At 38.2% G+C, this 23,355-nt stretch overlaps 1 protein-coding gene and 1 pseudogene across 2 annotated transcripts in view; both read left to right on the top strand.

Moving 5' to 3' along the window:
• MICU2 (mitochondrial calcium uptake 2) overlaps positions 1–23,355 on the top strand; it is a 245,875-nt gene that overhangs the window by 121,689 nt on the left and 100,831 nt on the right. For both annotated transcript variants that reach the window (XM_049867443.1, XM_049867444.1), the window contains exons 5-6: positions 14,370–14,417; positions 15,419–15,501. In XM_049867443.1, the coding sequence (XP_049723400.1) occupies positions 14,370–14,417; positions 15,419–15,501 (131 nt within the window). The remainder of the gene's footprint in view (positions 1–14,369; positions 14,418–15,418; positions 15,502–23,355) is intronic.
• On the top strand, positions 9,706–14,361 carry LOC126066417 (calmodulin-like; annotated as a pseudogene).

Raw genomic sequence — 23,355 nt, 5'->3', positions numbered from 1 at the left:
CGTGGTAGGGGCTCTGTAAATATTTTTTGACTGAACAAACAAATGAAAACTGAATTAAGTATTCATTTGTGAAGGAGTTCAACACAATGACAAGAGAACAAATGAATTAAGTATTAAACTGTGAAGGAGTCCAACACAGTGAGATAATTGAGACTTTTTTATAGCTTGGCTGTAATACCGCATGTGATCTATTTTACCACATATAAGAAATATCAAGCCTTATATCATAACTACCAGAAGGAAGTACATCCTTGAAATGAGAAAATAATTCATCAACCATGTTAGGTTATAATTTTTTTTAAAAAACTGAGCTGAATTTCTTCAATAAATGGTGCTAGAATAACTGGTGAACAATGAACTTGGATCCCTACCTCACAACGTATACAAAAAGTAACTCAGAATGCATCAACAACCTAAATATAAGAGCTAAAGTCATAAAACTCTTAGAAGAAAAAATAGGGGCAAATGTAAATCTCAGTGACCTTGGATTTGGCAGTGGGTTCCTTAGATATGACAACAAAAATATATGCAACAAAAGAAAAAATAGATAAATTGGACTTCATCAAAATTAACAACTTTTATGCATCAAAAGGCATTACAAAGAAAGCGAAAGCACAGCCTACAGAATAGGGAAAGTATTTGCAAATGATGTATCTAAGGGTATACTACCTAGAACATATATTTAAAAAAAAAAAAAACTCCTACAACTCAACAACAAAAAGATGAAGAACCCAATTTAAAAATAAGGAAAGGACTTGAACAGATATTTCTCCAAAAAGAATGCACAAATGGGAGGCAGAACCAAGATGGTGGCATAGTCAGACACTCCTGGTAATCCCTCTTACAACAAAGACCCGAAAAAACAAATGAAACGATTATATTTATGACAAGCTAGGAGCCCTGAACATCAAAGGCAAAGTTAGAAAACTGAGTGACGGAGAGGGAGAAATGGTTCAGAAGCGGAGAGGAGTTGCCAGACCTGAATTGTAGGGAACCCTGAGGCACCATTCCCGGGGGCGACTGCAGCAGACTGGTGGTAGCATTTGACCGCAGTTTCATCAGGCAGAAACAGCTAGCCGCACAGCCTACTCACACCTCCAGAACCAGAGAAAAATGGCACTCTTGGCAAAAGCTAAGTACTTGCATATATTTTACCACGCCCCCAGCCCCAAAGCCAGCTTCAGTGGCTGTCGATTTCTCTGGGCCTGACATAGGCCCTGCTGAGCGACCTGTGCCGTTCTGCCAGCGTTGGAAAAGGAATAAATTCACAACTGAGAGAAAAGATAATCTGTCAGCTGCACTAAGCCAGGGAACTTAGGTTAGAAGCGGCTCCTGTCCAGGCATAGATGGTGCATGGACTTTGAATACCTTTCTCCCCTGCATGGACCTGTGTCGGCCTATTTCCGGAGAACAGGCCCTTGTTGGAAGACTGCAACTGTTCCAGCTGTGCAGTGGAGAGGTGTGTGTTTGATGTTTGACACTGCTTTGCGTATTAAACAGGGTCCTCACCCACATCAGGGGCCTAAGGACTGGTGGCTCCACTCACGTCACCCGGCCACCAGCAACACAGGCCCAAGGATAACTGGTACCTCCCAGACCTTAGAACAAAAAGCATTGGCTGGCCATGGTCCATCTGCAGAACGCACCCACCTGTACGTTCTAGGAACCAGGGACGTGCTTTCCTCATAGACACTTGGGGGAGAGTTGTCAGCCTCCTGCCTTGTTGAAAGCACGATGCCCTGCTGCAACCAGATACTTGTACCTGCACCAATCGCCCCTGCCCCTCTAAGACTGTAGGACAGAGCCTGTACCACACATTTGATGACAAGCTACCTGGACAGCTGAGCTGAATCCATACAAGAAAAGTGAATGGACTCCTAGGCTGATATACCTGATAACAGCTCTAGCCATCTGCTAACAGGACATTAGCGCTTCAAAGGTGAAAATAATCAAGCTAGCTCACTCAATCAACCTATCTGGGCATATAAAAACAAAATAAAGCAAGAAGCTAGGATATAGTAAGCAAACATAAACTAAACTAATTACAATAACATATAGATGGCTCAGAGACAACAGTTAATATCAAATCACGTAAAGAAGCAGACTATGATCACTTTAACAAGCTTTCAAAGAATCAAGGGATCTTCTGGGTGAAGGTGCCTTCCTGGAATTTATAGATGCAGAATATAAAAGATTAATATGCAGAACTCTTCAAGACATCAAGAGCGAGATCAGGAAGGAGATCAGGCAATACACAGAACCAGTGAAGGAACACACAGATAAAGCAGTTGAAGAAATTAAAAAGGTTATTCAAGAACATAATGAAAAATTTAATGAGCTGCAAGACCTCACAGACAAACAGCAATCAGAAATTCAGAAGATTAACAATAAAATTACAGAATTAGACAACTCAATAGAAAGTCAGAGGAGCAAAATTGAGCAAGTGGAAGGCAGAATTTGTGAACTCCAAGATAAAGCACTTGGCACCAATACGTTTGAAGAAAAATCAGATTAAAAAAAATTTTTTTAAATGAAGAAACCCTAAGAATCACATGGGACTCTGTGAAGAGAAATAATATATGAGTGATTGGAGTACCAGAACAGGGAGGGACAACAGAAAATACAGAGAGAGTTGTTGAAGATTCATTGGCAGAAAACTTCCCTGATATCATGAAAGATGAGAAAATATCTATCCAAGATGCTCATCAAACTCCGCATAAGGTAGATCTTAAAGTCACCAAGATGTATTATAAGCAAGCTTGCCAAAACCAAAGATAAAGAGAGAATTTTAAGAGCAGCTAGGGATAAACGAAAAGTCACCTACAAAGGAGAGTCAAAAAGAATAAGCTCCGACTACTTGACAGAGCAATGCAGGCAAGAAGGCAATGAGATGACTTATATAAACCGTTGAAGGAAAAAAATTGCCAGCCAAGAATCATATATCCAACAAAACTGTCTCTCAAATATGAAGGCAAAATTAGGACATTTTGAGATAAACAGAAGTTTAGGAAATTTGTAAAAACCAAAGGAAAACTATAAGGAATGCTAAATGGAGTTCCCTGGTTAGAAAATCAATAATATCAGGCATCAACCCAAGACTAGAACACAGGACAGAGAAACTAGATGTCAACCCAGATAGGGAAATCACAAAAATAAATCAAGATTTAAAAAAACACTCAAAACGGAGAAACAGTGATTTCATTATTTAAAGGAAGACAACATGAAAACACTAAAGAGGGACTAAGAAATGTAGTCATAGATCTCTCATGTGGAGGGGAAGACAAGGTGATGTAAAGAAATAAAAGTTAGGTTTAAACATAGAAAAATAGGAGTAAATATTAAGGTAACCACAAAGGAGACTAATAATCCTACTCATCAAAATAAAATACAAGAAAAAAAAAGAGACTCGGCGGAAACAAAATCAACAACGAATAAAAGGAAAAGACAATGTATAAAAATAAACGACTCAGCACAAAAAATTAAGTGGGAAAAAGAAACTTTCAACAACACACACAAAAAAACATCAAAATGACATCACTAAACTCATAAAAAATCATACCTGTCTATAATTATGCTGAATGTAAATGGACTAAATGCACCAATAAAGAGACAGAGAGACAGAATGGATTAAAAAAACACAATCTGTCTGTATGTTGCCTACTAGAGACACACCTTAGACTTAGAGACACAAACAAACTAAAACTTAAAGGTTGGAAAAAAATATAGGAAGCAAACAACAATTAAAGAGCAGGAGTGGCAATATTAATTTCTGGAAAAAAAAACTTTAAAGTTATATCCACCACAAAGGATAAGGAGGGACACTATGTAATGATTAAAGGAACAATATACCAGGAGGATATAAACATATTAAATATTTATGCGCCCAGTGACAGGGCTGCAAGATACATAAAACAAACTCTGACAGCATTGAAAAGTGAGACAGCTCCACAATTATAGTAGATTTCAATACACCACTTTCGGTGAAGGACAGAACATCAGAAAGAAACTCAGTAACACAGGGAAGATGTAAATGCCACAGTCAGCCAACTTGACCTCATAGACATATACACAACACTCCAGCCAATAGCAGCCAATGTACTTTCTTTAATAGTGCACATGGAACATTTTCTATAGTAGACCACATATTAGGTCATAAAGCAAGCCTTAGCAGAATCCAAAATATTGAAATATTACAAAGCATCTTCTCAGACCATAAGACCATAAGGGTAGAAATCAATAAGAGAAAAAGCAGGGAAAAGAAATCAAACACTTGGAAACTGAACAATACCCTGCTCAAAAACAACTGGATTATAGAAGACATTACGGATGGAATAAAGACATTCATAGAATCCAATGGGAAAGAAAACACTTCCTGTTAAAAACCTTTGGGACACAGCTAAAACAGTGCTTGAAGGTCAATTCCTATCAATAAATGCACACACACAAAAAGAAGAAAGGGCCAAAATCAAAGAATTATCCCTACAACTTGAACAAACAGAGAGCAGCAACAACAACAAAAAACTCTCAGATACCAGAAAAAAGCAAATAATGAAAATCAGAGTGGAAATAAATGAAATAGAGAAGAGAAAACCAATTGAAAGAATTAACAAGACCAAAAGCTGATTCTTAGAAAAAATGACAAAAGTGAGAAACCACTGGCCATACTGACAAAAAAACAGGAGAGGAAGCAAATAACCCAAGTAAGAAATGAGATGGGCGATAATACAACAGACCCAAATGAAATTAAAAGAATCGTATTAGATTAGTATGAAAAATTGTACTCTAGAAATTTGAAAACCTAGAAGAAAGGGATGAATTCCTAGAAGCATACTACCTACCTAAACTAACACAGACAGAGATATAACAACTAAATAGACCCAAAACAAAAGAGGAGATTGAAAAGGTAATCAAAAAACTCCCAACAACAAGAAAAAAAGCCCTGGCCCTGACGGCTTCACTGCAGAGTTCTATCAAACATTCAGAGAAGAGTTAACATCACTATTACTAAGATATTTCAGAGCACAGAAAAGGATGGAATACTCTCAAACTCATTCTGTGAAGCCAGCATATCCCTGATACCAAAACCAGGTAAAGACAACACAAAAAAAGAAAATTGCAGACCTATATCCCTCATGAACTTAGATGCAAAAATCCTCCACAAACTTCTAGACAATATAATTCAACAACATATCAAAAAAATAATTCACCATGACCAAGTGGGATTCATACCAGGTATGATGGTTCAACATTAGAAAAACAATGTAATACATCTTATAAATAAAAGACAAGAACCACATGATCTTATCAACTGATGCAGAAAGGGCATTTGACAAAGTTCAACACCCATTCATGATAAAAACTCTCAGCAAGATAGAAGTAGAAGGAAAATTCCTCAACATAATAAAGGGCATTTATACAAAGCCAACAGCCAAGATCATCCTAAATGGAGAGAATCCGAAAGCATTCCCCTTGAGATCGGTAACCAGACAAGGATGCCCTTTATCATCTCTCTTATTCAACATTGTGATGGAGGTCCTAGCCAGAGCAATTAGGGTAGATAAGGAACTAAAGGGCATCCAGATTGGTAAGGAAGAAGTAAAAGTATCTCTCTTTGCAGATGACATGATCTTATACAGAGAAAACCCCAAGGAATCCTCCAGAAAACTACTGAAACTGATAGAAGAGTTCAGCAGAGTATCGGGATACAAGATAAACATACAAAAATCACTTGGATTCCTCTACACCAACAAAAAGGTCATCAAGGAGGAAATCACCAAATGAATACCATTTACAGTAGCCGCCAAGAAGATAAAATACTTAGGAATAAACCTTACCAGAGATGTAAAAGACTAATGCAAAGAAAACTAAAAGATACTACTGCAAGAAACCAAGAGACCTACATAAGAGAAAAAACATACCTTGCTCATGAATATGAAGACTTAACATTGTAAAAATGTCTATTCTGTCAAAAGCGATGTATAGATACAATGCAATTCCTATTCAGATTCCAAAGACATTTTTTAATGAGATGGAGAAACGAATTACCAACTTCATATGGAAGGGAAAGAGGCCCCAGATAAGTAAAGCATTACTGAAAAAGAAGAACAAGGTGGGAGACCTCACTCTATCTGATTTTAGAACCTATTATACCACCACAGTAGTCAAAACAGCTTGGTATTGGTTCAGCAACAGATATATAGACCAATGGAACAGAATTGAGAATCCAGACATAAATCCATCCACATATGAACAGTTGATATTTGACAAAGGCCCCAAAACACTTAATGGGGAAAAGACAGTCTTTTTAACAAATGGTGCTGGCATAACTGGATATCCATCAGCAAAAAAACGAAACAAGACCCATACCTCACACCATGCACAAAATCTAACTCAAAGTGGATCAAAGACCTAAATATGAAATCTAAAACGATAAAGATCATGGAAGAAAAAATAGGAGCAATGCTAGGAGCCCTAATACATGGCATAAACAGTATATAAAACGTTACTAACAATGCAGAAGAGAAACTAGACAACTGGGAGCTCCTAAAAATCAAACACCTATGCTCATCCAAAGACATCACCAAAATAGTAAAAAGATGACCTACAGATTGGGAAAAAGTTTTTAGCTATGAGATTTCAAATCAGCATCTGATCTCTAAATTCTACATGATGCTGCAAAAACTCAACGACAAAAAGACAAATAACCCAATTAAAAAGTGGGTAAAGGATATGAACAGGCACTTCACTAGAGAAGACATTCATGTAGCTAACAGATATATGAGGAAATGCTCACCATCATTAACCATTAGAGAAATGCAAATCAAAACTACAATGAGATTCCATCTCACTCCAACAAGGCTGGCATTAATCCAAAAAACACAAAATAATAAATGTTGGAGAGGTTGTGAGAGACTGGAACATTTATATACTGCTGGTGGGAATGTAAAATGGTACAACCACTGGAAATCAATTTGGCACTTCTTTTAAATGCTCAAAATAGTACTACCATACGATCCAGCACTCCCACTCCTTGGAATATATCCTTGAGACATAAGAGCCTTTACACAAACAGATATATGCACATCCCTGTTCATTACAGCACTGTTTACAATAGCAAATAGATGAAAGCAACGAAGGTGCTCATCAACAGATGAATGGATAAATAAATTATGGTATATTCACACAATGCAATACTACGCATCGATAAAGAACAATGATGAATCCATGAAACATTTCATAACGTGGAGGAATCTGGAAGGCATTATGTTTTGTGAAATTAGTCAGTTGCAAAAGGACAAATAGCATATGAGACCAGTATTATAGGAATTCGAGGAATAGTTTAAGCAGAGAAGAAAATATTCTTTGATGGTTACGAGAGTGGGAAGGGAGGAGGGGATAGGGGTATTCATTAATTAGATGGTAGACAAGAACTATTTTAGGTGAAGGGAAAGACAAGACACAATACGGGCGAGGTCAGCACAACTGGACTAAACCAAAAGCAGTTTCCTGAATAAACTGAATGCTTCAAAGGCCAGCATAGCAGGGGCGGGGGTTTGGGGATTATGGTTTCAGGGGATGTCTAGGCCAATTGGCACAATAAAATCTATTAAGAAAACATTCTGCATCCCACTTTGGAGAGTGGCATCTGGAGTCTTAACTGCTAGCAAGCGTCCATCTAAGATGCATCAATTGGTCTCAGCCCTCCTGGAACAAAGGAGAATGAAGAACACCAAAGACACAAGGTAATTATGAGCCCAAGAGGCAAAAAGGGCCACATAAATTAGAGACTACATCAGCCTGAAACCAGAAGAACTAGTTGGTGCCCGGCTACAACCAATGACTGGCCTGAGAGGGAATAGAACAGAGAACCCCTGAGGGAGCAGGAGAGCAGTGGGATGCAGACCCCAAATTCTCATAAAAAGACGAGACTTAACAGTCTGACTCAGACTAGAAGGACCCCAGAGATCATGGTCACCAGAGCTTATGTTAGCCCAAGAAAGGAGCCATTCCCAAATCCAACTTTTCAGACAGGGTTTGGGTTGGACTATGGGATAGAAGATGATACTGGTGAAGAGTGAGCTTCTTGGATCAAGCTGGCACATGAGACTATGCAGGCATCTCCTGTTTGGCTGGGAAATGAGAGGGCAGAGGGGTTGAGAAGTGTGGCCAAATGGACACAAAAATAGAGTGAAAAGAAGGAGTGTGCTGTCTCATTAGGGGGAGAGCAATTTTTGTGTGAGTGACTGACTTGATTTGTAAACTTTCACTTAAAGTACAATAAAAATTTTAAAAATTAAAAGAAAACACAAATGGCCAGTAAGCACATGAAAAAATGCTCAGCAGCATTAGCTTTTAGGGAAATGCAAATCACAATCACAATGTGATACCACTATATTCCCACTAAGATGGCTATTATTTAAAAACAAGGAAAGTAGCAAGTTTTGGTGAGGAAGTAGAGAAGTTAGAAACCTTGTGCATCGCTTTTGGGAATGTAAGATGATGCAGCCACTGTGGAAAACAGTTGGGCAATTCATCAAAAATATAGCTATAGAGTTACTGTATGACCCAGTCATTCCACTCCTAGATATATACCCAAAAGAATTGAAAACAGGGAAGCAAACAAATTCTTGTACACTGTCTTAAGCTGGGTTCTGTAGAGAAGCAAAACCTGTAAAGCGTGTAAATATATGTAGAGAGAGATTTATATCAAGGAGATGGCTCATGTGATTGTGATGGCTGGAATGTTGTAGCCTATGGGTCAGGATAGAGGGTTCTCTCAATTCATGTAGCCGAAGGGGCTGGCGAACCCAAGATCGGCAAGTAGGAGAGCAGGTCTCCTCTCAGGCTGTGAAAGTTGACAGATCCCAAGGCCTGCAGGTAAGCTGATAGCTCAAGTCCCAAGAAGCAGAGGTCTGACAAACAAGAAGCAGCCGCAGGATCCAGAGTGAGCAAAAAAGCCAGAACGTCTGCTTATATTAATCATGGGAGTGATTACCTGTAAACACTGAGAATTATGGCCTAGCCAAGCTGATACACAATCTTCACCATCACATACACCAGTGCTCATTGCAGCAGTATTCACAATGGCCAAAAGGTGAGAACAACACAAGAGTCTGTCAACAAATGAATGGATAAACCAAATGTAGTATATACATACAATGGAATATTTTGCAGCTATAAAAAGGAATGAAATTCTGATACATGCTTCAATGTGGGTGATCCTTGAAAACATTATGTAAAGTTAAATTAGCCAGACACAAAAGGACAAATATTTTATGATTCCACTTATATGAAATTTCAAGAACTAGGCAAATTCAGAGTAGTCACGAGGGGCTGTGGGAAGTGGAAACCCTGGTGTCTTAATGGTTAAGTGCTACGGCTGTCAACCAAAAGGTCAGCGGCTCGAAACCACCAGGCGTTCCTTGGAAATCCTATGGGGCAGTTCTACTCTGTCCTAGAGGGTTGCTATGAGTCAGAATTGATTCGACAGCAACAGGTTTTTTGGTTTTTATGGGTGGGGAGTGGTAAATGGGGAATTATTGCTCGATGTGTACAGCGTTTCTGTTTGGGGCAATGAGAAAATTTTGGAAATAAATGATAATGACAGTTGCCCAATGTTGTGAATCTAATTAGTGTCACTATATTGTATACTTAAAAAATGGTTTAAATGGCAAATTTTATGTTAATATTTTACTACAATAGGATATTTTTAAATTGAGCTGAATTCTCAGCGTAATACCATCTTTAAGGATGTATTGAATATAAATTATAAGATGTAAATATATTACGGTAGATGTGGAAACTCTAACTCTTTGAGGAACAGTGTTCTGAAAATTGCATGTAGTGGCAGATCATATTTTTAAAAAAAAAAAAATTTTTTTTTATAGCAGATCATATTTTAGCATGGTTCCAACTTAAAATTATTTCTAGAGAACCATGGTAACTAGCAGAACCTGTCTCTTCTAGTGACTCTTAAGGATTCTCTAACAAATTTTATATAAATTATTTAAAATATTTCCCTATTAGATATGTAATTTTGAAGCATTGTCGTTGCCCTTTAACAGCATTTATTTTACAATTAAATGTGTATTTTACTGTTTCTCTGATGAATATTCTGAAGTGTAAGTTTTCTTTAGAAGCATTTTCAGAGAGCAGATGCCTAGATGCTATCATAGAAGTATATTGTTTAGTCATAATCTGTCTTTAGATTTAAGGTTCTATTTTTGACACTGTCTCAACTCTTTATTCAGGCTTGTTATTTAAGTCAGTATTTCAGAAAAAAACACTGAAATTTTCCTTTTCAAAAAGTTCCCCTTGCATAAAGGACATGTACCTGTGAGGTCTCCTTGGCACCAAGCCCAGTAGTGCTGTCAGTGCTGTACTGATAGTTTGGCCACTTTTTCTCATTGCCATATTCCTTTGAGAATTGGGGGCGTGGGGCTGTTCTCCACTTTTTTGAGGCTGTCAAAGGATGAAATACTTTCATCCTTCAACTAACATTAGAGTATTTCTCCCAAGTACGAAATACGACAAACACATTTAATTTACTCTTTCTGAATATATTCAAGATGAAAAAAAATCTGAAGACTTCTGTAGGCTTTTTTAAATAAATATATAAAGATTAGCAACAACCACTAAGAAGGAGATAATGTAAAAAATTTTTAATTCATTTAAAAACATTTAAAATATAAGCCTGAACCTTTTTATAGCTAAAGCATCAAATTATCTAGATGTAAAATCCTTACTGCCTTGCTCTGAGCTACTTTTGGCCCTTAGTTTCTGCTTTATTTGATTGGGATATGTGTTCTAACATCTGAATTCACCTAAATTCCTGAGGGATAAGAATCAGGATCGGCACAAAGCTTGTTCCTTTAAGGTGGAGGCCAGACACATCTCCAGTCTTGAACTTTTTTACCATTTCTGACAACGGCCACCCCTTCCATGGCACTCTCTACTTGTCTGCTAGTTCAACAGTTCGTTGCAGTGGTCCGACAGAACTCACAGGCCATACTCACAGGCTACAACTTGGGATAAGGATCAACTTCGAAATAACAGGATACAACTCAGGAGACAGGACAGCTTCCAACCTGGACAGCTCTCAGCTCCTTCTAGGTCATGCTAGCCAATGATCCTTCTCAGCTGTACCTACGGGCAGGCCTCCCTGCTCTGTCTTCAGCCTCCCCGCCATCAACCTCTCCGCTACTGTCTGGCCCAACTCATGGCCAGTGTAGCAGCTCGCTCAGCTGCTGCCCTCATAGCAGCAGTCTTCTGCTGTCACTGCTTTTAGTCCCACCAACAAGTGCTCAAAGGCACCCTGCTTTGCAGCAAGCCCCCTGCCCAAAGGCGCTCAGCTCCCTCTCTCCATGGGCCGCCAAGCCCACTGCAACTGTCTGCCAGTCCCATGGTTCCTGTCACCTGTACTGCTGCCACAGTGTCTCTGCCACTGGGTTCTGCTGTGCTTGCTGCTATTTCTCACTGTGTCACACAATCATCAGTGTTACAGCTCTCTCTTCTGGGCCTAGGAAATTCTCAGCGCAGGATCCTGGGTCCAAAGGACAACCTCAACTCCAGACTCTTCTTCTTTTTTCAGTTTTATTGTGCTCTAGGTGAAAGTTTACAGCTTAAGTTAGTTTCTTGTTCAGACTCTTCTTGATGGTAGTGAGGTCCCCCTCTACTCTGTGGGAACAAACCAACCGATCTCCACAAGTCACTCAATCTTATTGCGTTGGGTGGTCTTATGCACCACTGTTTGGCTAGTAAATTGACCAATCCCTACAAACCAAACCCAAACCCACTGCCGTCGAGTTGATTCTGACTCATAGAGACCCTATAGGACAGAGTAGAGCTGCCCCATAGAGTTTCCAAGGAGTGCCTGGAGGATTTGAACTGCCAACCTCTTGGTTAGCAGCTGTAGCACGTAACTACTACACCACCAGGTTTCCCGAATCCCTACAAGGTATGTAAAATAGACCAATCACAGGGCAGACTGTGCCCCAACGATTTTTGGCAGTATTATAAACCCATGACCAGAAAAGCCATATATATAAAGAGAAACCCATTGCACTGCAGGAGCCATTAAGGTGTGGTCTTCCTTCATAGATTGATAAATATGTTCCCACTGCCATCACCCTGCTCAGGCCTTTATTCTTCATGTCTGGGCTACCATAACAACTTTATTTCCTGTTGTTGCTTCCACATGAACATTATTTCAGACAGTCATTTTTAATTTTCATATTCACCTCCATCTATCTGATATGTCTTTCCCACTTATACTATGCCTACTTAATTAAAAATTTTACCCATTATTCAGTCCAAGTGGAGCTAGTGAGCCAAATGGTTGTGTAATCATGTCTCAGAGACCAGTAGCACTTACAGCATGGCTAACCACCTGACTTAAGAGCAGATTGTGGAATTCAAAGAAGCTTTGTCACTATTTGACAAGGATGATGATGGAACTGTACAAAGGCATTGAGAACTGTAATGAAGTCTTGGGCAAAATTACAGGATATAATTAATGAAGTAGATGCTGATGGTAATGACACAATTGACTTCTGGGATTTCTGACGATGATGGCAAGAAAAATGATAGACACAGTGAAGAAGAAATTAGAGAAACATTCTGTGTGTTTGATAAGGATGGCAATGACTGCATTAGTGCAGCAGAGCTTTACCATGTGATGACAAACCTTGGAGAGAAGTTACCAGATGAAGAGGTTGATGAAATGATTATGGAATCAGATATTGATGGTGATGGTCAAGTAAATTATGAAGAGTTTGTACAAATGATGACAGCAACATGAAGACATTGTACAGAATGTGTTAAAGTTTTATAAATTGTTTGTTTGCCTTTCCTTTGTAATTTATCTGTAAAAGATTTCCCCCTACTGTCAAAAGAATATATATGCATAGTAATTAGGACTCCATTCCTCCATGTTTTCTTCCCTCATTTTACTGTCATTGTCCTGAAACTTTATCCTAGAAAATTGATCAGGTAACATTTTGCATGTGGCTTAATCTGGATATATATAAGCCCTTCTGCACATCTAAACTTAGATGAAGTTGGTCAAATGAGGGAACATCTGAGTTTTGGCTTTTTTTTTAAGTGGTTTTCTTTAGGAACTGTCAGCATGTTGTTGTTTAAGTGTGGAGTTGTAACTCTGCGTGGACTATGGACAGTCAACAATGTGTACTTAAAGTTGCAGTATTGTGAAACAGGTGTATTATCCAGGTACTTGTACACTATTTTTTTGTACTGCTGGTCCTGTACCAGGAACATTTTCTTTTACTGTTAATTGCTCTTTAAACTTTGTTTAGCCACTTAAAGAAACTCTGTTTATGGCACAATTTGCCTCAGATCCATTCCGAGTTGTGTATTTCTTTTCCAATAAAAAAATTACAATTTCAAAGAAGAATTTACCCATCATTCAAAGACCATTTTTAGAAGTACTCCTTCTCTGACATCTGTGACCATTTTCAGAATTACTCCCTCTCTGACACCTGTGAGCATCCAAATTCCTACTGCTCTTACTATCAGTATCACTCAGTGATTTAGCATTTTCTGTAAACATTTCTATTGGGGTCCCCTGATAGAAGTATACACCACCATCAATGAAGTATTCTTACCAAAACTGAAACCTGAATCGGTACACCCCTCTGGATTAACTACTAGTCCATAAGAAATACGGAAGTTAAAGGGACGGTAAAATGATACCAAAGAAGTAGAATCAGCAGGATTTTCTAGAATGTAAGAACCTTTACAGGGCAAATGACCAAGTTTCTTTAACAATTAAACTGAAAGTGGAAAAAAAGACAATTGGAGAACCTATAGACTAAAAAGGACTAAAGAGACCTACCAAACAAGTGAATGCCAGGATCTTCTTTGAATCTTAATTTGAACAAACTTAAAAAAAAAAAAAAAATCTGAAATGAAAATGTAAAACACTGATTTGAACTTTTTAAGATATTAAGGAATTATTGATAATTTTTAGGTGTGGTAACTATTTTTTTTAAGTCCTTTTTAGAGACATAGTCTGAATGTTTTACTATGAAATGATATGCTACCTGGGATTTGTTTTAAAATAATCCAGTAGAAGTTGGGGCAAAAGGGGTATAGACAAAACAAGACTGGCCATGAGGTCATAACTGTTGAAGCTGGGTAAAATTATAATATTTAATTATTCACTATTTTATTACTGTACTTATACCTCAACTCTCCATTATAAAAGTTTTTCACTCTATCAGAGTAGTTATTTCCCCCCCAAAAAAAAAAGTACTTAATTAGGTGAAGTTTCAGTGTTAATATCTCTATATGATTAATCCTGAACTATCTAATCTAAGATTTATTTTCTGGTGTGTTTTTCTCTCTTTCAGGACTAATTTCATATACTGAGTATCTTTTCTTGCTTACAATCCTCACTAGTAAGTATTCTACAATTCCTAATGATCATATAGAATTCCCTGTTCTTAGCAAACAGGGTTTTTGGAAATGTGGCACTTGCCTTTATCGTTAAAAAAAATTATTGATACCTTAGTTTCTACATCTATAAAACAATGAGATTTGGTGTAGATTATCACTTTAGATCTTTTCTCCCTCCCTTGTACTATGGCTTCTCATAACTCTGTCTCCTTAATAGAAGGCTGTTGAATATGAGAAGCCTTTACTTAAAAATATTAAAAGACCCTCATCTAACATTCTACCAAAATTCCTGATGGGCCCTCTAAAAATGCCAAAGTCATGAAAAACAAGGGAAGACTAAAGAATTGACACAGATTAAAGGAGACTAAGGAGACATGAAAACTAAATTCAACATGGTATATTGTATTTGATCCTAGAATAGAAAAACAACATCAGTAGAGAAACTGGGAAAATCCAAATGAAGTCAGTAGTTAATCATATTGTACCAATGTTAATTTCTTAGTTTTCATCAATGTGCTGTAGTTATAGAAGATGTTCACATTTGGCAAACCTGCGTGAGGGGTATATGGAAACCCTCTTTACTATCTTTACACCATTTCTGTAAGTCTAAATTTGCCTCAAAATAAAAAGTTAAACAAACAAAAACCCTCCTCTGAGAAAGGAAAGTAAGAAGTAATAATCAATATGAGAATAACCAAACTACTGTAAAAATATAGGAAAGCCCCTGGCAGAACTAATGAAATCAATTAAGTTCTCAAATTAATTGTGCTTACTTAATAGCAGAACAGCAGCAGCACCCCATGAAAAAGATGTTGGAGAATGCAGGGAACAAGGCCTTAGCACAAAATATCAGCCTTTGAAAATTGTTACCATAAGGAAGTAAACATTTTTTCTCTGTTTAGGCACTTAATTACATAGAAAAACCTATAGACCTTCAAATAATTGTGAATAATTTGTATTTCACCAAGATTTAAATTATTATTCATTTTTCACTTCACTGCAGAACCCCACACTGGGTTTCATGTTGCTTTTAAAATGCTGGATTCAGATGGCGATGAGATGGTTGAGAAAAAGGAATTTTTTAAGGTAAGTACATTTTAGTTATTTAGGCTTATTTTAGGCGTGTTCATATAAAACACATTCATGCTTCTTTGATGATTTCACATTTCCAAAAAAATCAAAATTATATTCACTTTCTACATATGAAATGTCAGTAAATCATTTGTACGTTTAAAAATATTAAATTTTATGATACCGGTAAGGAGTGAGCTTCTTGGCTCAAGTAGACACATGAGACTTTGTGGGCAGCTCCTGTCTGGAGGGGAGATGAGAGGGCAGAGGTGGTCAGAAGCTGGCAAATGGACACAAAAATAGAGAGTGGAGAGAAGGAGTGTGCTGTCTCATTAGGGAGAGAGCAACTAGGAGTATGAGGCAAGGTGTATATAAATTTTTGTATGACAGACTGATTTGATTTGTGAACTTTCACTTAAAGCACAATAAAAATTAAAAAAAAAAAATTCAATTTTCTGTAATACTACCTTGAGGAAATGGGTAGTAAGCAAATAGAGCATGAGATTCCAAAAGGGGGAACTAGCTTAAGCATTTACATTTTATAGGTTTTTTTTTTTTTTCATTAAGTGATATTACAGTAGGAAGGGCTTCAGAGAATATATATGTTAAAAGTTATTCTTACACTAAATTAAAAAAAAAAAGGAATAGAAACTTTGGTCTTCCCAAGGCCTAAAAAAGACCTTCCTATTTCTCCCCCCACCGCAAAAAAAAAAAAATTAAAGAAAAGGCCACAATAAGTATACATTGGTAAAATTTTCCAGGAATTTGCTAAGTATAATATTTGAAAAGCTGAAAATATGTTTAAACAATGTTTTAATTCATCAGCGATTTTGTTGAGTATATACATAACTGACAAATTTATTATACTTTTAAAAAGCTTTTGAGATATGCAGTAAACAGAACTTTTATACATTGCTCTAGGAATGTAAAATGGTACAAACACTTGAAAACCAAAACTGATAGCTTCTTTTAAAGTTAAATATACACTTAGCCTATGACCTAGCAATTCTACTCCTAGGTATTTAGCTCAAAAAAAAAACTTCACCCAAAGACCTGTATATGAATATTCATAAACACAGTCCAAAAATAGAAACAAATGTTCATCAACAAGTGACTGGATAAGCAAATTGTGGTCTGTTCATACAATACAGTAAGTATTACTGTAGTTTTACACAAATACGGCACACCTTCTGTGTTGGTTTGCCAGCCATACCTTCCCCCCATGAGGTGCTATGCCATTTTTTTTACAGCAACTTGTATGCATAAAAATATGGGATTAACATTAAAAAGAAACCAACTACTGATAAACTCAACATGGGTGAATCTGAGTGAAAGAAAAGGAGTGCATGCTGTATGATTCCATTTATATGAAATTCTAGAAAGGTGTATATCCGTAGTGACAGAAAGCACGTAATTCCAGCCTAGACTAGGCAGAAGTGGGAATTGACTGCAGAAATACTTGAGGGAACTTTCTGGAATGCTGGAAATATTTTAGATCTTGATTGGCATGGTGGTTATTTGAGTGTATAAATTTGTCAAAACTCATCAAACTTTAGACTTTAAATTTGGTTTTATATGTAAGAAACTATCTCAAAGACTAGAAACAAAGGACATAGCAAAATAGGTCCTAAATAAAGAATAAGTTTATAAACAGTACAATCCCATAAAAATTACATTTATACATTTTGAAGTCTTTAGAAATTATCTGCAAGAGGGTGTATACAGTGTATAAATCTAAGCATATGGGAGAAACTAGGGTAAATGACGTGAAAACCCATGCAGGTAAACAAAGTACCAAATGAGATTGTCAGTATTTTACCTTAAACTTTAATAGAAATAATCTTATCTGATGTGGCCAAGATCAGGAGTTCTTCAGTTAATTGTAAAAGTCTGTTAATGTAGCAATCATCAAATAATAGTAATAACCCAGACCCCCCAAAAAAAGATACCTATATAACAAATAATTTAACTTAAAAGCGCCCACGTGTCTGTCAGTTTGTCGTACTGTGGGGGCTTGTGTGTTTCTGTGATGCTGGAAGCTATGCCACCGGAATTGAGATACCAGCAGGGTCACCCGTGGAGGACAGGTTTCAGCTGAGCTTCCAGACTAAGACGGACTAGGAAGAAGGACCCAGCAGTCTACTTCTGAAAAGCATTAGCCAGTGAAAACCTTATGAATAGCAGCAGAACATTGTCTGAAATGGTGCTGGAAGATGAGCACCCCCAGGTTGGAAGGCACTCAAAAGATGACTGGGGAAGAGCTGCCTCTTCAAAGTAAAGTTGACCTTAATGACGTGGATGGAGTAAAGCTTTCAGAACCTTCATTTCCTGATGTGGCATGGCTGAAAATGAGAAGAAACAGCTGCAAACATACATTACTAATCAGAACCTGGAATGCACACAGTATGAATCTAGGAAAATTGGAAATCATCAAAAATGAAACGGAACACATAAACATCGACATCCTAGGCATTAGTGAACTGAAGTGGACTGGTATTGGCCATTTTGAATCGGACAATCGTATACTCTACTGTGCTGGGAGTGCCAACTTGAAGAGGACTGGTGTTGCTTTCATCAACAAAAAGAGCGTTTCGAGGCAGAGCCAAGATGGCAAAATAGACAGATGTTTCCGTCGAGCCCTCTATACAACAAAGACCTGAAAAAACAAGTGAAACAAGTATATTTGTGACAAGCTGGGAGCCCTGAGCATCGTAGGCAAGCTTAGACAACGAACTGAGGGGCAGGGGAAGGAAGAGACCGTTCAGAAGCGGAGAGAGGTTGCCGGACCTGAATCGCAAGGAGCCCTCAGGCACCATTCCCGGAGTGGCTGCGGCGGGGGCAGCAGGCTGGTCCTAGCATTCGGCCGCAGTTTCCTCAGGGAGAAGCAGCCAGCCACACAGCCCACTCACACCTCCGGAACCTGAGCAGAAGGGCACTCTCAGCAAAAGCTAAGTACTTGCATATATTTTACTGACCCCCACCCGCAACCCAGCTTCAGCAGCTGAATCCCTAGGCCTGAGACAGACCCTGATGAGCACCTGGAGCTGTCCTCCCAGCCTTGGGGAAGGAAAAAATTTGCAACTGGGGGGAAAAGATACTTTGCCAGCTCCATTAACTGGGGGAGCTCAGGACAGAAGCAGCTTCTGTCTAGGCATAAACCATCCATGGACCTTGAGCACTTTTGCCTTCTGCATGGACCTGTGTGGGCCTATTTCGGGAGAATAGGCCCCCGTTGGCAAACTCCAGCCATTTCAGCAGTGTGGTGGAGAGGTGGGTATTTGACATTTGACATTGCTTTGCCTATTAAACAAGGTCCCCACCTACCCACAACAGGGACCTAAGGACTGGTGGCTCCACTTGGGTTGCCCAGCCACCCACGGCAGGGGCCCAGGGATAATTGGTACCTCCCAGTCCTTACAACAGAATCTTTGGGTGCCCACGGTCCCTCTGCAGAGCCCACCCACCAGCACACTCTAGGGAACAGAGATGCGTTTACCTCAGAGACACCTGGGGGTCGGTTCTCAGCCCCCTGCCTTGTTCAGAGCATGACCCCTGCTGCAATCAGATACAGGTATATATGCCAGTCACCCCGCCCTTCTAAGACTGTAGGACAGAGCCTGTACCACACACTTGATATCAGCTACCTGGAAACCTGAGCTGAATTCATACAAGAAAACTGAATGGGCTCCTAGACTGATATACCTGACAACAGCTCTAGCCAGCTGGTGACAGGACACCATAGCTCCAAAGGTGAAAATAATGAAGCTAGCTCACTCAAGCAACCCATAGGGGTATACCAAAACAAAGCAAAGCAAGTAGCTACGACACAGTAAGCAAGCATAAACTAATACAATAACTTATAGATGGCTCAGAGAAACTCAATATCACATCACATAAAGGAACAGGCCATGATCACCTCAACAGGCTCTCAAAACAAAGAATCCAGGGATATTTTAGATGAAAGTGTATTCCTGGAATTACCAGAAGCAGAATACAAAAGTTTAATATACAGAACCCTTCAAAACATCAGGAAGGAAATGAGGCAATACACAGAACAAGCCAAGGAACACACAGATAAAGCAACTGAAGAAATCAGAAAGATTATTCAGGAACATAGTGAAAAGTTTAATAAGCTGGAAAAATCCATAGACAAACAGCAATCAGAAATTCAGAAGATTAACAATAAAATTACAGAATTAGATAACTCGGTAGAAAGTCAGAGGAGCAGAATTGAGCAAGTAGGAGCTAGAATTTCTGAACTCAAAGATAAATCACTTGGCACTAGTATATTTGAAGAAAAATCAGATAAAAGAATTTTAAAAAATGAAGAAACCTTAAGAATCATGTGGGACTCTATCAAGAGAAATAACCTACGAGTGATTGGAGTACCAGAACAGGGAGGGATGACAGAAAATATGGAGAAAATCGTTGAGCATTTGTTGGCAGAAAACTTCCCTGATATTGTGAAAGATGAGAAGATAATCTGTCCAAGATGTTCATCGAACTCCACATAAGGTAGATCTTAAAAGAAAGTCACCAAGACATTTTATAATCAAGCTTGCCAAAACCAAAGATAAGGAGACACTTATAAGAACAGCAAGGGATAAAAGAAGAGTCACCTACAAAGGAGCACCAATAAGAATAAGCTCAGACTACTCGGCAGAAACCATGCAGGCAAGAAGGCAATGCGATGACATATTTAAAAAATTGAAGGAAAAAAATTGCCTGCCAAGAGTCATATATCCATCAAAACTGTCTCTTAAATATGAAGGTGAAATTAAGACATTTCCAGATAAACACAAGTTGAGGGAATTCATAAAAACCAAACCAAAACTACAAGAAATACTAAAGGAATGTCTTTGGTTAGAAAACCTAAATATCAGGTATCGACCCAAGACTAGAACACTGGGCAGAGCAACCAGAAGTCAACCCAGACAGGGACATGCCAAAAAAAAAACAAAGCAAGATTTAAAAAAAAAAAAAAGCCCAACCCAGGGTAACGGCGATGTTATTATATAAAAGAAGACAACATTAAAACAATAAAGAGGGACTAAGAAATGTAATCATACGCCTTCCATATGGAGAAGATACGGTGATACAAAGAAATAAAAGTTAGTTATAAATTTAGAAAAATAAGGGCAAATAATAAGGTAACCACAAAGGAGACAAACTATCCTACTCATCAAAATAAAATACATGGGAAAAATACAGACTCAGCAGAAACAAAATCAACAACAACAACTCTGAGGAAAGGACAATATATAAAGAAAATCTACTCAGCGCATAAAATCAAGTGGGAAAAAGAAGCTGTCAAGGCACAAAAAAGACATCAAAATGATAGCACTAAATTCATACCTATCCATAATTTTATCCATTAATTACCCTGAATGTAAATGGACTAAATGCACCAATAAAGATAGAGAGTGGCAGAATGGATTAAAAAACAAGATCCGTCTATATGCTGCCTACAAGAGACACACCTTAGACTTAGAGACATAAACTAAAACTCAAAGGATTGAAAAAATATATCAAGCAAACAACAATCAAAAAAGACCAGGAGTGGCAATATTAATTTCTGACAAAATAGACTTTAAAGTTAAATCCATCAGAAAGGATAAGGAAGGACACTATATAATGATTAAAGGGACAATACACCAAGAAGATATAACCGTATTAAATATTTATGCACCCAATGACAGGGCTGCAAGATATATAAAACAAAGAGAACATTTCAAGATCTATCCTGCAGTACAGTGCTGTCAGTGATAGGATAATATCCATACGTAAGACCAGTTTATACGACTATTATTCAAATTTACGCACCAACCACTAGGTCCAAAGACGAAGAAATAGAAGATTTTTATCAGCTGCTGCAGTCTGAAATTGATCAAACATGCAATCAAGATGCATTGATAATTACTGATGATTGGATTGTGAAAGTTGGAAGCAAAAAAGAAGAACTGATAGTTGGAAAATATGGCCTTGGTGATGGAAACAGTGCCAGAGATGAAATGATAGAATTTTGCAAGACCAACAACTTCTTCATTGCAAATACCTTCTTTTACCAACATGCACGGCGACTATACACATGGACCTCTCCAGATGGAACACACAGAAATCAAAATGACTACATCTGTGGAAAGAGACGATGGAAAAGCTCAACATCATCAGTCAGAACACGGCCAGGGGCCAACTGTGGAACAGACCATCAATTGCTCATATGCAAGTTCAAGCTGAAACTGAAGAAAATCAGAGCAAGTCCATGAGAGCCAAAATATCACCTTGCGTATATCCCACCTGAATTTAGAGACCATCTGAAGAATAGATTTGACTCATTGAACGCTAGTGACTGAAGACCAGATAAGTTGTGGAATGACATCAAGGACATCGTACATGAAGAAAGCAAGAGGTCACTGAAAAGACAGGAAAGAAAGAAAAGACCAAGATGGATGTCAGAGGAGACTCTGAAACTTGCCCTCAAACGTTGAGCAGCTAAAGCAAAAGGAAAAATTGATGAAGTAAAAGAACTGAACAGAAGATTTCAAAGGGCGTCTCGAGAAGACAAAGTAAAATATTATAATGACATATTCAGAGAGCTGGAGATGGAAAACCAAAACGGAAAAACACGTTCAGCGTTTCTCAAGCTGAGGGAACTGAAGAAAAAAATTCAAGCCTTGAATTGCCAGTAGTGAAGGATTCTATGGGGAAAATATTAAACGACGCAGGAAGCATCAAAAGAAGATGGAAGGAATACACAGAGTCATTATACCAAAAAGAATTAGTCGATGTTCAACCATTTCAAGAGGTGGCATATGATCAGAAACCGATGGTACTGAAGGAAGAAGTCCAAGCTGCTCTGAAGGCATTGGCGAAAAAACAAGGCTCCAGGAATTGATGGAATATCAATTGAGATGTTTCAACAACCATATCAGTGCCGGAGGTGCTCACTTGTCTATGCCAAGAAATATGGAAGACATTTTCCTGGCCAACTGACTGGAAGGGATCCATATTTATGCCTATTCCCAAGAAAGGTGATCCAACTCAATGTGGAAATTATGAAACAATATCATTAATATCACACGCAACCAAAATTTTGCTGAAGATCATTCAAAAATGGCTGCAGTAGTATATTGACAGGGAAATTCCAGAAATTCTGGCCCGTTTCAGAAGAGGACGTGGAACCAGGGATATCATTGCTGATGTCAGATGGATCCTGGCTGAAAGCAGAGAATACCAGAGGGATGTTTACCTGTCTTTTATTGACTATGCAAAGGCATTCGACTGTGTGGATCATAACGAACTATGGATAACATTGCGAAGAATGGGAATTCCAGAACACTTAATTGTGCTCATGAGGAACCTTTACATAGATCAAAAGGCAGTTGTTCGAACAGAACAAGGGGATACTGATTGGTTTAAAGTCAGGAAAGGTGTGCATCAGGGTTGTATTCTTTCACCATACCTAGTCAATCTGTATGCTGAGCAAATAATACGAGAAGCTAGACTCTATGAAGAAGAACGGGGCATCAGGATTGGAGGAAGACTCATTAACAACCTGCGTTTTGCAGATGACACAACTTTGCTTGCTGAAAGTGAAGAGGACTTGAAGCACTTACTAATGAAGATCAAAGACTACAGCCTTCAGTATGGATTGCACCTCAACATAAAGAAATCAAAAACCCTCACAGCTGGACCGGTGAGCAACATCTTGATAAATGGAGAAAAGATTGAAGTTGTCAAGGATTTGATTTTACTTGGATCCACAATCAACAGCCATGGAAGCAGCAGTCAAGAAATCAAAAGACACATTGCATTGGGTAAATCTGCTGCAAAGGACCTCTTCAGAGTGTTGAAGAGCAAAGATGTCAC

This window comes from Elephas maximus, chromosome 23 (assembly GCF_024166365.1).
Source record: "Elephas maximus indicus isolate mEleMax1 chromosome 23, mEleMax1 primary haplotype, whole genome shotgun sequence".
Classification (NCBI taxonomy): Eukaryota; Metazoa; Chordata; class Mammalia; order Proboscidea; family Elephantidae; genus Elephas; species Elephas maximus.
Note: the sequence above shows the minus strand (reverse complement) of the source record. Positions and strands in the feature narration are given on the sequence as shown.